General features: G+C 36.0%; 1 protein-coding gene across 1 annotated transcript; it reads left to right on the top strand.

Annotated features, from left to right (window-relative positions):
- Positions 1-6,399: 6,399 nt before the first annotated feature.
- On the top strand, positions 6,400-10,144 carry LOC101480410 (zona pellucida-like domain-containing protein 1). Its single transcript, XM_004558113.3, has 10 exons — positions 6,400-6,485; positions 6,992-7,107; positions 7,205-7,431; positions 7,530-7,714; positions 7,839-7,911; positions 7,991-8,088; positions 8,167-8,247; positions 8,359-8,530; positions 8,639-8,741; positions 9,509-10,144. Exons 1-10 carry the CDS (start codon positions 6,472-6,474, stop codon positions 9,586-9,588), a joined length of 1,149 nt encoding a protein of 382 aa, XP_004558170.1. The 5' UTR covers positions 6,400-6,471; the 3' UTR covers positions 9,589-10,144.
- The last annotated feature ends 4,898 nt before the right edge of the window (positions 10,145-15,042 follow it).

Below are 15,042 nucleotides of genomic sequence, written 5' to 3'. Positions count from 1 at the left end.
CTCAAAAAGCACACCAGTACTATATACACAAATTGTGAAATACTACCATTTTACCTCAGACGCACAGCTAGGCACTGCTCTGTAGTGGTGCGCTACTGCGATCTGATACTAAGCGAATACTTGGCCAGTATTGCCAATACCAATACGGATACTTCTAACTTATAAAAGTAGCTTATGTAGAGAACAATGTGTCATGACTTATGAAATGAATCATCATCAGTTTTTTAGATTCTATAGACATTTTAATGACCACTAAATAACAACAATATTGACAATTGATCAATCCATCCACCTCTACTGCTCCAGATGAATAGGCGCTCTGAAGTTATTTCTGCCTCCTCAGATGTGGTCCCCACTCTGCCACCAAGAGTTCAAACTACCCCACTGGCATACTGATATATGTATGAAATCTGCTGTGATACAGCTTCAACTCCTGGATGAAACAATGAATTTCCCCTGCTGCTGCATTCTCTTTTTCTTAATTTTGCTGTTTAGAAACATCAATACCTGCTCATCATCACTCAATGTCAACTTTGGGGGACAAATTTTCCCCCAAAGTACAATGTGTATATATGCTACATGACAAGGGCAACATTTCTTTCCCCTCTCATAACCACAGACACAGAACATGCAACACAATGCAACCTATACATACACCAGTACAATTACACAATACAGTAATACGATTATGCTTGCAGCTCATAATGTTTATTATATATATATACATTTAGAATCAGAACATTACATAAACCTGAAGGAGTCAAATACATTTTAAAAATCTTTTGGCGTCTTTTTGGCACTGTATTTAAAGTTTTAATTGGTTTTGCACCTGCTGCCACAGGATCATTAAAGTCTGCTTCCCAATCATTCTAGACCTGCAGCCCAAGCTTATTTCAAAAGGGGCATCTTTGCTGACCTTGCACCAAGATTCTGGAATGATTTCCCAAGTGACCTCAGAAATACATCAACCTTGACTGTCTTTTTTTCCAAGCTTTTGAAAGCATTTGTTTTAGGAGTCTAGGCTGTGGTTGTGGTATTTTATGTAAATAGTATGCATGTGCATAGCAAGAATTTTTAATAATTAAAATATAATAGTTCCTAAAGTCCAGCTGCCACATAGTTCAGTTTCAATGTCCATAAGTGACAGGTGCCCCTTAAAATGTTGTCCTTAATTATTTTCCTGTCATCTTGAACATTTCAAGAGGACCATTCTCCTTGTTTTAGTTTAGTTTTACTTAACTAGAATAAGTTTGGTCTCAGTGCTGGAGTCCTTATCTGAACAGGAGGAGTGCACAGCTTATCAGAGGGCCTTATTGTCTCCAGGGTCCTGGGCATGTGTCCACTTTGCCCACATAACAACACAGTGTCCTGTATCTAGTTTATATAAGCCAGTTACATAAGCCAAAAATATGTGGCTCGTTAATGGATGAGATTGTCACAGAAACCTGAACTTGATTACCTGATAGAAGAGCAATTAGCAATAGTTAAGAATAGTTAACGTCTTGCATGAGCTCTTAAAAACAAAAACAAAATAACAAACCCTTCAAAGTATTGCATGTATTTAAGAGGGAGTTAGGAAGTTGAATTAAAGTAAAATACAAAGCACTAATAAACTACAATAATACTACTCATATCTGGTCTTCAGATCTGGTCACCCTACTGCAATGTTGGATTCATCGAAAGAGCTGTCACTCAGTTCCACAGGCAGTTTTTCCACTTGACTTACACTCACACTATTAAATCCCCCGTTGCCCAAAAAGCCTTTTCCTAATAAACCACAATGAGAAACTCTGTCAGTAAAGTGCACACAGGACACCTTTGGCTTAAATGTTTTTATTCTGAGTCTGTGAGCTGAGCAGAAAATCCCTGTGGATACTATGACCCAAGACCAGATGGTCTTAAAACACAGCAGAAAACATAGAAACTAGAAGAAGTTCTGAGGTGATGTGTCATTTCATATTCAAGTTTTTTAAAGTTCTCATTAAAGGTAACCGTTTTTAAGTTTGTTAAGGGGGAGGTATTTATTTTTACACACAAATTTTGAAGTAGGTGACATCAAGTTAGTACTATTTAATCATTTGATTAAAAATCATCATAAAACTAAGTATTTTAAAACTATATTCACCTGGTGGGTAGAGTTTACAAATTATACATTTGCATAGAAAACATATGGTGACTTTACATTATCTTCCAGCTCTTAACAGTATATACAGTCATGGTAAGAAAAAAAAACAAGCACACCCATTCTCATTCATTTCTGAGGTTTTGAATTGAACATGCCAGGTTCTGGTTCAGTGACATGTCTGAAAATGAGGTAAAAACAAAACACGACATATAACATCATGTCATTCATTTATTTAACAAACCCTAATCCAAAATGCACAAGTAGTGTGTATAGAACCACCATCAGCCAGAATAATAACCAAACTACATTCTGATTTGTTGGTGTTCCAACCGACCAGACACAGTGGTGGGTAAGAAGGAGAGGAAGACCACAATTGTGATAAATTCCCAGCTGATAGCAATGTGAAGATGTTTTCTTTTTCAGACATTCTGTTGTAGATTTGGTCTGTGATTCAATTTCATTCAAGCTTTAGCTGTTGGACACATGGTCTCACCTTTGACTCTAGAATAATTTTCATTTGTTTTGAAAGTTTTTCATTTATGAATAATGTCTCTCACTGTAAAATTACCTTATAACTCTTCCTATACTGATGGAAAGCAACAGTTATCAACTAAGATCATTGCTGATGTCTTTCCTCATTGACATTGAGTCAACACACAACTGAATGCTTTAGTCCAAAGAAGTGCCAAAACACCTGCTTTTATAGAGGTGGTCGTACTTGCACATGCTCAATTAATCAAGTACATGTGATTCGCGGCATCTAGCTGCTACTTATTGTCTTAATTCGACTCTCTTAATGGAAGCAGAAAGAGTGTCCTTGTAGTTTTCCACTCACTGCTTCTGCATTTTGATTTATTTTCTGTTAAAAAAATAATGACAGTATAATATGGCATTTTGAATGTTAATCTGAGGTTGTATTTAACTAATTAACTAATGATAAAGACCAGGTGCTCTAAATGCTAATATTACATTTTGTTTTTCTTCTGGAAGAAGTTTATTTTTGTTTGTTTTTTAACATTGTAGTATGCTGTGGTACGATTAGTAAGTACAATTAGTAAGTACGATTAGTAAGTAAATATCAGAAAGTGAAAGAATGTTACTCTTTGCAGTCTGTGAAGTACAGACTGAACCAGAAAGCATTCGCTTAACCACGCCTCTATGTGCTATTGCTAAATAAGTATTAAGGACATAGCTGGAGGCTTCCTCTAAAGTACACAACCTGAACCAACACCCAAAATTTATGTGAGAACAGACACTGAGATCAGGGTGTAGTTCTTAAAAATGCACAAGTGGGTCACAGATAATCAAGCTTTATAAAAAAATAATGGTAAAAAAATCCTGGGGTTGGTTTACCAGTACAGTATGAGGTAGTGCTGTGCTCTGATATGACCTTTTAAACAAAAAAAGGACACCTCCTGTGTTACAAAAATGTTATGATACTGCTCAGGTGTTGCATATATTCATGGCTTTGCAATAAAGCAGGGAGTAACTGCAGTCAGTAGGTGTGGTACTAAACGATTCAATGCTTTTAGATTAATTTTACCCTATAAAGTTACAATTATAAAGAAAATATAGAAACTGTGAAACTGTCATTAAAAATAGAAGTAATCAATTTATTTGCATTTTGAAAATCATGTAAATCATGTCAAATCAGACACATAATAAAATATATAATTTTTTTTTCCATTTCTATATTTATACAATATAACCTCCAGGATGTATGTCATTGACTGTTTAGGGCACATCCTGCAACAAGCTACACAAAATTTATGCCTGTAACAAAGTGTATCCGTATGCTTCCATCAGTATCACAAGCATGGGATATAGAAGCTATACAAAAATAAGGTAATGTTACATATATATTTTACTTATATTTTCTATAACATAATTCAAGGTATGCACTGTTAGGGACAGTATACAATTCTTTGGGACAAGGTTAACAACTTCACACATAACACTGACAAAAAGAAAAATGATTATATTTTAGTGATCTGCATAGACATATTTTAAATTCAAAGTCCATGTGTTAAAAAGACATTCTAAGTAATTATAAGCATTACATTTAATTTATTTATTTATTTTTTTTTACCATAAATCTGAATGTTAAATAACAATTAGTGTGGACCCAGTGGACAAAAATACCTTGCTTGTTCCATTAAAGCAAAAACAAGCATGAAAAGCATGACAAATGTAGCGTTTTGTATTAGAGGAAATGGAAATGTGTTACAGCCCAAGTTGAAGTATAAATGCATTCTTATATAAAGTAAACACATTTTACAACAATTTAAATGTGATTATTGCAACCAAAGCCTGTGTGAACTTCATCACTGGGATCAACTTTATCAAGACCAGCTCATTTAAATTGGTATTATTTGCCTTAAAATGCAATTGTGTGACACCGGTAAACCCAGTTTTACCATCTGATAGTGGCTGACCCATTTAAGAAGACAATATGAAATGAAAGTAAATCAACTTTGACTTAGATTTTTAGAAATCTGTCAAGTTCCCAACAGCTAACACATAGTTTAAGCTGAAAGGTAAAGTGTGGACCAACAAGCGGACCATCAGTGAACATCCCAGGCTCTGATTGACCAGGTAATACTAGTAAATGTATGTACTACCCTGTCATATATGGATCCTACTGATCTGACCTGACTCACTACTCCTAAAATACTGTTCAGAATTTAATCTAACATACAATCAGTGATCACCTAAAGGGTCTTCATCCAAACTGCGCTTAAAGTCTGATGATCTGCATACTTGCACTGCTACTGATACGTCCATGATAAGCTAGGTGTAGAATCTATGCGTCACACCTAAACGCACTATATGTGTCTTTGTTTGTTTTTCCCATAAAGCATGTATCCTCAGGTTACTAATCGCCAGGGATCCCTTGGCTGTGCTTCCGAAAATATTGTTTGCTCATTTTCAGTGTGTCCCTTTGTTGTATTTTTTTTTAGTTTTTAGAGAATCAGATACAGATTAAGATTTGTTTCATAATCAAGTATCACAGCAATCATACTTTTATTACTGAAACTGAGCCCGTTTTACAGAAACAACTTGAGTGTCACAGACTTACAGACAATCGCACTCTTTTAGAACAACCTATTTTTGAGGACAGTTCCTATTGCAAATCTGCCACAGGCCTGAACCAGGTTAATAGTTTTTCCCAAGGGGTCCAGGTTTTCACCTAGCAATGCCTTGAGTAACACTGATGGTGTTGCTTGCAGACAAATGCTTTTTTTTTCACAACAAAGAAGAGATTATAACCGGCATTTGTAAAGATCCCTGTAAAGTAATCTTTCTCAGGTTGTCCCTTCATGTTGTATTATGGTGGTGTTCTTTGGGGACTCGGGAGTCCCTTTCGTGTCTTGATGCTTCACAAAAGACCTTGGTTTTCCTCTGAGATAGGTGTGTCTTTAAGTTAGAGACTGTACACAACAGTGCTGAACGTTCTATTTTCAGTTTAGCGCCTGAGGCCAAAACAAAAAATGACCCATTACAAAACTCTGACGACAGTTACTTCTGTTTTTATCACATTATAAGATCTCCACAAACTTGTGATCAAATCACTGATCATGGCTTTTCAGACACCTTTGAAAACAGAATGTTATTTGTTTGTATATGTTTCCTAGGCAACACGTACTCCGCTTATACCCAAGACAGCAATTAAGTGTTTTTCAAATCCATAAATGTATTAATTTAAAATAGATCATATATGTTACGTTATGTTAAACAGCACAGTTTAATGAGTCTTTATACAACATGTTGACACTCCTACCAAATCCTATAGTGCAGTTTGTTTTTTGGCTATGAAACTAAATATGATGTTTCACTTCAGATAAAAAAAAAGATGAAATTAATAAAATAACCAAATTAATATAACAAGAACACAAGGTGATACCATAGGTGATACTATAATTCCTTGGCATAAATGTCAACATTTTAATAAAGAAAGTGTATCGGATGATTTTAATTAATAGACTAACTTTATTATGTGGAACTTAAATTAAAGGGCAGCATAATATGCAATAGTGCCACTGCTAATGAAGTAAAAGTCTGACATTATGGTGCCTGAAGATGCAGTATTCCATTTGTTATTGTTGTCAAAATAAGCCAGAGCTCGATGTTCAATTCTACACAATCCTAAAAATACTTTGATGATATTTTCTTCAAGATCAAAATGTATTTTAAAAGAAGAAGCCAAAATGATTTGAAAAAAAGAAGATATTCATGTTCAAGGCTCAGTGTTCAGGTTACACTATTGTCTTCCATCACCCGCCCCTGTGGGGACAACGGTATAAATAGGATCTGGAATCTGGAAGCTGAGAGGAAGAAGACCCCAGATGAAGGCTTATCGGTGAGTCTCACAATTAAAAAAAAAAAAAAAAAAAATCTATTTATGAAAATTATTCAAATTAATGTGTCTGCATCAGGAAAAATATTTTTATGTATTAGCAGAGAAAAATATTAATTGTAAAAGTTAAACCTGAGAAATATTGAGTGTATTGTGAGTATTTTGAGATGTTTTTGTACTGAGACAGCATGATGAATGTGTCTATGCAGAATACAATTACTTTTTAATCATCTCAACTATGAATGTGCTATCAATTTGATGTTAATGAACTTGACTGAAAATTTATTCTGTTTTTCCTCTCAAGTGGCTGCTTACTGTGTGTTGTACAATAGCCTTAAGAAACTAATACCTCTGTTAACTTTGCCCTGGAGGGAGGTTACCCCGTTGTTTTTGACACAGAAAAGAAATCTGTCCATTTTTGAAGAGTTTTTTTTTTCTTCCCAAAAACACTTTTTGTTAAAAGAAAATGGTGAATGCCTTATTCTCATTGTTTTGGTGTTTTCTCACAGGTCCACACTGAGAACAATGAAGCTGCTCCTTCTTCTATTCCAGCTTGGCCTAATTTTGAGGGCTGATGCTCAGACACCAGATGCTTGTGCTTTAAGTCCTACAAACAGAGCTCCAGGTTTGTATCATCATTTTCTGCAGCATGTTCTCCAGTTTAAAAAAACTCTTAAACTTCCAGTAATTTGTTCTAAATATTTTTATTTTTCCTCTCCCAGAGAACTCTGACATATCCGTGACCTGCGGCACTGAGAATATGGACTTGAGCATCTACCTTTGCCCGATATACAATGCTTTTTACAACGAGTCCCTGATGGTCCTCAATAATCAGATCACCAATTCTAGATGTTATGGGACAGCTGACTTCATTGCCGTCCCACCAAGATTAAGATTCAGCTTTCCCATAAATACAACCTCTCTATCTTTCTGCAATAATAATTTTGAGGTAACCTATGCAATAGCTTTTTGCTGCAGATTTATAATACATTTTTAAAATACATTTATTGTACGCTGTCAAGCTAAAAACTACTTCTCTGTCAACAGATAACCACTCAAGTTGGGACTGGGCAGTTTTCTGACTTTTCAAATGTCCAGTTCGTCAACATCTCTGGCACTGTTACTTCTATAGACCCCGCTGCGGGCACGATCACCTACAGGCCCCAGATCCTGTATAAGTTCTCCTGCAAATACCCCATGCAATATCTGCTCAACAACACAAACTTGGCTGTGTGAGTATGTAATGCCACATGCAAAAGATATGTGCACAAATGTATCTGTTATATTAAAAGCATAAAAAATAATAATAAAATGAAATAAAAGCATAATATGATTGTCTTTTTTTATCAACTACAGATCTGGTGTGACTCTGGCCATAAAAGACAACAATGGCACCTTTCTCAGCACACTGAGTATACAACTCTACAGAGTAAGACCCTTTAAAACTTTTGGAAGATTACCAAAAAACTTTTCAAACTCAGTTACTCAGTTACTTTTCTGTGGAACAGGATCAACAGTACCAACAGATCTTAACCATCCCAGAAACAGGACTTGACTTGAAGACGAAGATTTATGTTTCAGTGAAAGCCACCAATCTAACAAAGAAGTAAGCTTTAACTATTTACATTAGACTGGCTGCGTTAACAGAAAAGACCCATAAAAAAATCTCTGTCTGTCCCCAAAGGTTCAATGTGCTGCTGGACAGATGCTTTGCAACAACAAGTCCATATCCCACGCAAAGCACCTCTTATGATCTGTTTGTGGGGTGAGTTATACAAATGTAACCACAATTCATCTAATCATTGACATACACTGAAACTCATTTCAAGCGAGCCCCTGAAACCTTCTCAAGTGCATGTATTTTGTTTCACTTTAGGTGTACACGGGATGCACAGACTGTGGTGGAACAAAACGGAGTGTCACATACTGCGACCTTCAACTTTGAGGCCTTCAGATTTGTGGAGCACAAAAATCGGACAGTTTCTGCTTTCTACCTGCACTGTGTCACCAGACTCTGTGAGACATCCACATGTAGCTCATTGCTGCCTGTGAGTGGAAGTGACTTGTTTTTACCAGACATCTTGAAAGAATTCATTTTTTTTGTATTACTAAGATAAATAAAATGTATTTTGTTTGTCTTTTTTTATTTTCGATAGAACTGTGGCACCCCCCGAATTAGGAGAAAGAGAGAGGTGGAGACCGTGTCGAGCAATGCTACAATCACCTCTCCCATCATAGTCGTGGGCAACCAGAAAACTGGTATGTGTTTAGAACAAATTGCAATAAAATATGTATTCTTGTGTTATTATCCTTTTATGCCGCTTAATAAAGATTATTTTTCACCTGATCAAATCTGACAATACAGCTAGTGGATGAAAACAGAGGATTACATTAAATTACAATTAATAGATTAATATTTTTGCGCAATGTAAAAAAAAATTGTGCTGTCAGCATTAATCTCGTTAAAATGACGGTAACGCGGCAAATCTCCGTTAGCGAGTTAGCCCCGTGTCCGCGCTAACTCGCTAACGGAGATTTGCCGTGTTAATGCGGTTATGGCGTTAACGTCATTTTAACGAGATTAACGCTGACACAATTTTTTAAAAAATTATCAAAACTTAGTCTTTGATGGTAGATTTTGGTTACCCTGTCGAGTCTGAACCAAGTTATTTCTCCTCTGTTTTCAGGCTTTATGCTAAGCTGCCTGCATAGCCTGAATGCACCTAGCATCAGTTTATGAGATTTCTAGTGTGTTTTCAGTTTTCTAGTGTGACTTTTTTCAGAAAAGCAACTAAGCAATTCTTTTTCAACAGCACAATAAGCTTGAAATCTATCCATTTCTGACCATGACTTTTGATTCACTTTTACAGGAGAAGATCAAAATTCTGACGTATGACATTTCTGTGTTAGTGTGTACAAATTTATTCTGAAAGGGTTACTTATTCTGTCTGTAATAAGCAATGCTGACTCATTAGATATACAATGTTTTAATACCTTAATGCTTTTCTCTTTTCCTGTTCACAAAGGTGTGAATAATGGGGGCAGCTACAATGGGCCTCTGGTGGCTGTCATCATGTGTTTCGCCATATTTTCAGCACTGCCCTGACCGTTCACACTGGGATGTACATCGGGCGCAGAAAGAGAAAGTTCTAATATCTTCTGACTCAGAGTGGAGTCCTTTTACCGATCTCCCAAACTGCTAGTGCAGTATTTCATCATCTACAATGCATGGTCATTATACAGTAGATAATAAAACAGGTCATGGGGAACAATAGTAAGGAACAGTGCATGGTCTTTTTCATATTTCTATGTAGCTTTTCCATTTCACAAACATATTACATGGTGGTCGGTGGTTATCTAAGCATGCAACTTCAGTATAAATCATATAGTTTGTTAATGGGGAGATAAGGGCTCAGAATAATTTAAAATAACTGTGTATGGCAAATAAATGATTTGAACCAGGTTGTCAAGAGTCTTATTGATAAGGAATGATGGCACCTTGAAATCAATGACAATGAACTTTTAAATGATTTTTGAGTTGAGAATGGTGAAAAAAGTAGCTGCTCATGCTACATTGTTTGTTTTTTTCTTCTTTTTGCTGCCTGTTATTGCATAACAGACAGCAGAGGGAGCTAATATGTTGATGTTAAATAATAAATACTTGTTGACATTTATCAAGTTGCATATTTGTGTCGTCCTTATAGATCTAAACATCTTTCTATATCCCTGACTATTGTTATTATTATTATTATCTCCCAAATCGCTTCATTCACAATTTTAAGTGTGGAAGAAGGATACTGAGTATGTTTCTGAGAGAGTCATTTAAAACGGCGTATATTCACAGACCAGCAACAGCAGATATTTTGATGCCTCAGAACAGCAGATACAAGTCTTGTGCATAAAATACAAATAAAAGTAGAGACTTACTCCACCATTCATTTTGTTTTAACAGTCTTTTTGGGTTTCTGTCAACTCCAGAAACAAGTATATGGCATTGTAGCTGCTAAATGTTTGTTTATCAGGTAACTGTAGGCTTTGTGCAGCAAGCATAATGAGAGTTCTCTAGTTTAAAACCATTCTCAATCTTCCACCGACTTGATTGAAATCTTTTATTTTTCCTCTCCCAGAGAACTCAGATGTATCTGTGACCTGCGGGCCTGAGCACATAGACCTGAGCATCTACCTTTGCCCGATGTACAATGCTTTTTACAACGAGTCCTGGGTGGTCCTCAATAATCAGACAAATAATCCTAAATGTTATGGGACTGCTGACTTCACTGTTGACCCACCAAGATTAAGATTCAGCTTTCCAATAAATCAAATTCTCTCTCTTTCTGCGGTAATAATATTGAGGTAACCTATATAATAGTTTTTACTTCAGTTTCAATTTTTTAACAAATTTATTGAAAGCTGTCATGCTAAAACATATTTCTCCATCAACAGATAAGCAGTCATATTAGGAGTGGACAGTTTTCAGACTTCTCATATGTCCAGTACGTCACTGTCTTTGGCACTGTTACTTCTATAGACCGCGTTGCGGGCATGATCACCTACAGGCCCCAGATCCGGTACAATTTCTCCTGCACATACCGGATGAAATATCTGTTCAACAACACCAAACTGAGTGTGTGAGTATGCCATGTGACGCACAGAGTAATACCTGCAAACTGAATCTGTCATACTCTAAAATAATATGTTTATTTGGTTGAATGCAGATCTGGTGGGACTTCAAGTATAAAATCCAACGATGGTAGATTATTCAACATGCTGAGTCTGCAGCTCTACAAAGTAATCTTTAAAATCTTTTAGAATTAACTAGAATATTAAAAAAAATACTTTTAAAACTTCATTTTCTCTATTAATTTTCCCTGGAACAGGACAAACAGTACCAAGAGATCTTAACTATCCCAGAAACAGGACTTGAAGTGAAGACAAAGATTTATGTTGAAGTGAAAGCCATCAATCTAAAAGACAGGCAAGTTTTAAAATTTACATTAATAACTTTTTTTTTTTAATTGTCTTTTTTTAAAAAAAACTCTCTGTTTGTTCTCAAAGGTTCAATGTGCTGCTGGAATGATGCTTTGCAACAACAAGTCCAAGTCCAATGCAAAGCGGCCATTATGGCCTGTTTGTGTGGTGAGTGAGATAAATGTAATATGTACCCATTTACACACTGACACATTTCAAGCTTTCTCAAGTACATGTTTATTATTTTACTAGGTATACACGGGATGCGCAAACTATGGTGGAGATCAATGGGGTGTCGCAAAAGGCGCTTTTCTCCTTTGAAGCCTTCAGATTGGTGGACAATGAGTATGAGACAGTTTCCACTTTCTATTTGCTTTGTGTCACCAGACTCTGTGAGGTGTCTAAACGTCGCTCGTTACTGTCTGTAAGTTCACTTCATAGACTTTGATCTTTAAAATATTATGTCTTTAACTTTTGCTCAGTTGTGTGAACATTTCCATTACCTGTTTGAAGATTGTTTTGCAGTTTTTCATGTTTTTGACAGAAATTTGGATCTTCTGAGAGACTGTGCAAGAGAAAGGTCAACAAATACGTGTCAGAGAGCACTATAGTAACTTCACCTGCCATCCACGTGAGAAGCCAGAGGAGGAAAGCAATGACACTTGTGTTGAGTAGCATAGGTATGCTTTCGTACTTGGCAGTAAATAACAGCACAAACATAAAAGGAAACAAAGTAGAAGATAGACAGTATTATATATGTTAATATATACATTTACAATATTTTGGGGGTAAATTAACCCTCTGAAGGCTCAGTCGTGAGCATTCAGATTCATTCATTCAAGCTTCACATTATGAATCCATTCCAAACAGTCAGAATTAAATTTAAAAATTGTCATTTTTTAGACCCGTTAGGCTGCTGTATGTTTTCTTATCACAGTTGCATCCTTTTGATTCTAACTAATTCTAACAAATTTACGCGATAACAGCAAGAATTCAAAGCTTTATAGCCACTCTGTTTCAAAACAGGCCAAAACCTCTGAATACACATTTTTGCTTCACTTCATAATTGTTCTGTTTTCTTAGTAATGCATTTTTTAAATGTATTTTTAGTTGTATAATTTTATAAATGCAAGAAAAACATTGTTAACACATTTATAATAGATTGTGTGCCCTGTATTGTTAGGCTCAAAGCATGTTTTGAGGCTAATTTTCTTTCTCTTTTTTTTGCAGTTTTGTTTTTGGCTCTTTTGATTTTAGATCAAAAGTTTATTTTTCTTTTAAAAGCAAAATTAGCTTTAAAACGAACCAGTTAATTAACATTACTGGTGTTCTTTCCTTTAGATTTTTCTGTAGATCTGCCAGCTGACTCAGTCTTTGATGCTAAGAATCTGTGTTGAATGTGATGTGTGAAGTTGCACAACTCATAAAATGGTCATGTATAGCTCAGTAGGTAAAGTGGTCGCCCCATGATCGGAAGGTCGGCGGTTCGAATCCACTTAACGGCTACCCTGAGGTACCCCTGAGCAAGGTACCGTCCCTACACACTGCTCCCCGGGCGCCTGCTTAGTGGGCTGCCCACTGCTTCACTGAGTGAATGGGTCAAATGCAGAGAAAAACAAGTAATTTCCCCATGGGGATCAATAAAGTATCCATTATTATCATTATTATTATTATGTAGGTTTAATTGAAATGGATGAATTCATTGTTGAGGACTTTTAGATCACGACAAACATCAAACTGAGCACAGAGCAGAAGATATTTTCTGAACCGTTATGAGCTTGTTCCATGGAAAGTGCTCTGATTGGACAATTTGATGCACTTCATTTAATTAACCAGAAATTTCTAACACAAATTTAGAAAAAACATAACCACTAAATCACTCTGGTCCAGTATATTGAAACCAAAAAGAAAGGGAAAGGTCCAATTGCACAAGTTTATTTTAATATGTCATAAAATTGTACAAATTTTTTGTTACAATAGTACAAAAATCCAGGCATTCGTTTATAATGTTAATAATTACATGTATGTTTATTCACATGTGAAAAAGTTATGTTTGAATACTATTAGACCCTTAACCCTACAGTGAGGGCTTTGTTTGCTCTGCTCTGCCCTGTCGGAGGCACTTTGCTGCTATTGTTTGGTCCACTTGGCGTCTTAAATGGAAGCGTTTAGTGTAAATCAGTACCATGTTGTTCTGAATCGTGACCTTTTCCTCAAATAAAACAAAGCTCATCTGATGGGAGTGGTTACCTCTAATGGTGACAATACCTCCATTCGTAGTGCACATATCAAATGATGGGAAATGCATGCGATGTCCTTTGTTACTGAATACCAACGCAATTTCACATCTATGGGAGGAATACGTTTTGAAAGAAAAGTGTTAAATTGCTTGCAAAGAATTATACCTAAGAATCAGTGTCACTGCGTATTAAAGCTGTATGACCAAACATCTTTTAAAAAGTCTTTTAAGCTTTATATTAGTGTCTTTTATTTGTTGCCGGCTTGTGTTTGCATATGTTCATATCTGCACCGTATATACATGTGTATCTGTATTTACGTGTATGTACAGTCTCTATTTACACATGTATCACCTTAGTTCAGTAACATTTTTTATGTGTTTTGTGGTAATAGCTCATTGGTTTAGCTGACCAAATCAGCTCCTTTAGACTCTGACCTCCTGCATCTGGAGCATTCGAGAAAATATCTAACTGCAAATCACCTTCAGCCAGTTTGCTTCACAGCTAAACTTGTAACGGTGATACATCATTACTTCCTGAATGTACCAGATGCTGGCCAATCAGCTTCTCCACCTTAACCAATCATAGGCGCATACTACAAAGCTAGTTGGACTTCTTTGCACTAGATCAACCTAAAACTACAGTGTTAGGTATCATCACAGTGGCATTGTCTCTTTGTTAACCTGAGCTTTCGGCTTCAGGGTCCGTGCGCATCCACATATTGTTTGATTCTTCCTCTGCATAAAATAGAACAGTTGAAATAGAGCTCTAATGCAGGGTGTATAGGTGCATCCTTTATGTTTTAAACAGTGAAGCATAAACGAGATAAGACATAAAACCATGACAGGAAGTAGAAGACATGCTAACAAGTACTCAGTTTTTTTTTTTAGGTTTTAAAGATGATTTGGTGTAGGAAAAGTTGGTTTGATATCCGATATCCTGACATTTTGATGTGAATATGATCAAAAGAAGCTCCACATACAAGTTCTCAGAAACACTGTTAAACTCCAATCACATTTGATATCATAAAATATAGTTGGGCTTGAAAAACTATTTATTAGTTTATTTATTTGGCACAGCTTTAAAGACAACTCTCTCCTTATGTCTTGTCCTCAATTTGCATGTATGGTGAGAGGGATTTACAGGAACTGAAGATGTATGAACTGAGAAAAGAGGCGAGAGAAGTCTAGAAGTCATGCCTACATAGTCTTAGTTACTCTTTACCACCTCGGGCGCAGCCTTTTCTCTGAAAATCCACTCTTCTAACTGTATGTACCTGTAATGTTTTGCTTTGACAAAAGCCAACAAACCCCCCATGGGCCTCTTTCCCTTTAAATATGCAACATTTTTCAGTA

The sequence above is a fragment of the Maylandia zebra genome, linkage group LG14, assembly GCF_041146795.1.
Source record: "Maylandia zebra isolate NMK-2024a linkage group LG14, Mzebra_GT3a, whole genome shotgun sequence".
In the NCBI taxonomy this organism is placed as follows: domain Eukaryota; kingdom Metazoa; phylum Chordata; class Actinopteri; order Cichliformes; family Cichlidae; genus Maylandia; species Maylandia zebra.
This window is presented reverse-complemented; position numbering and strand designations above follow the sequence as displayed.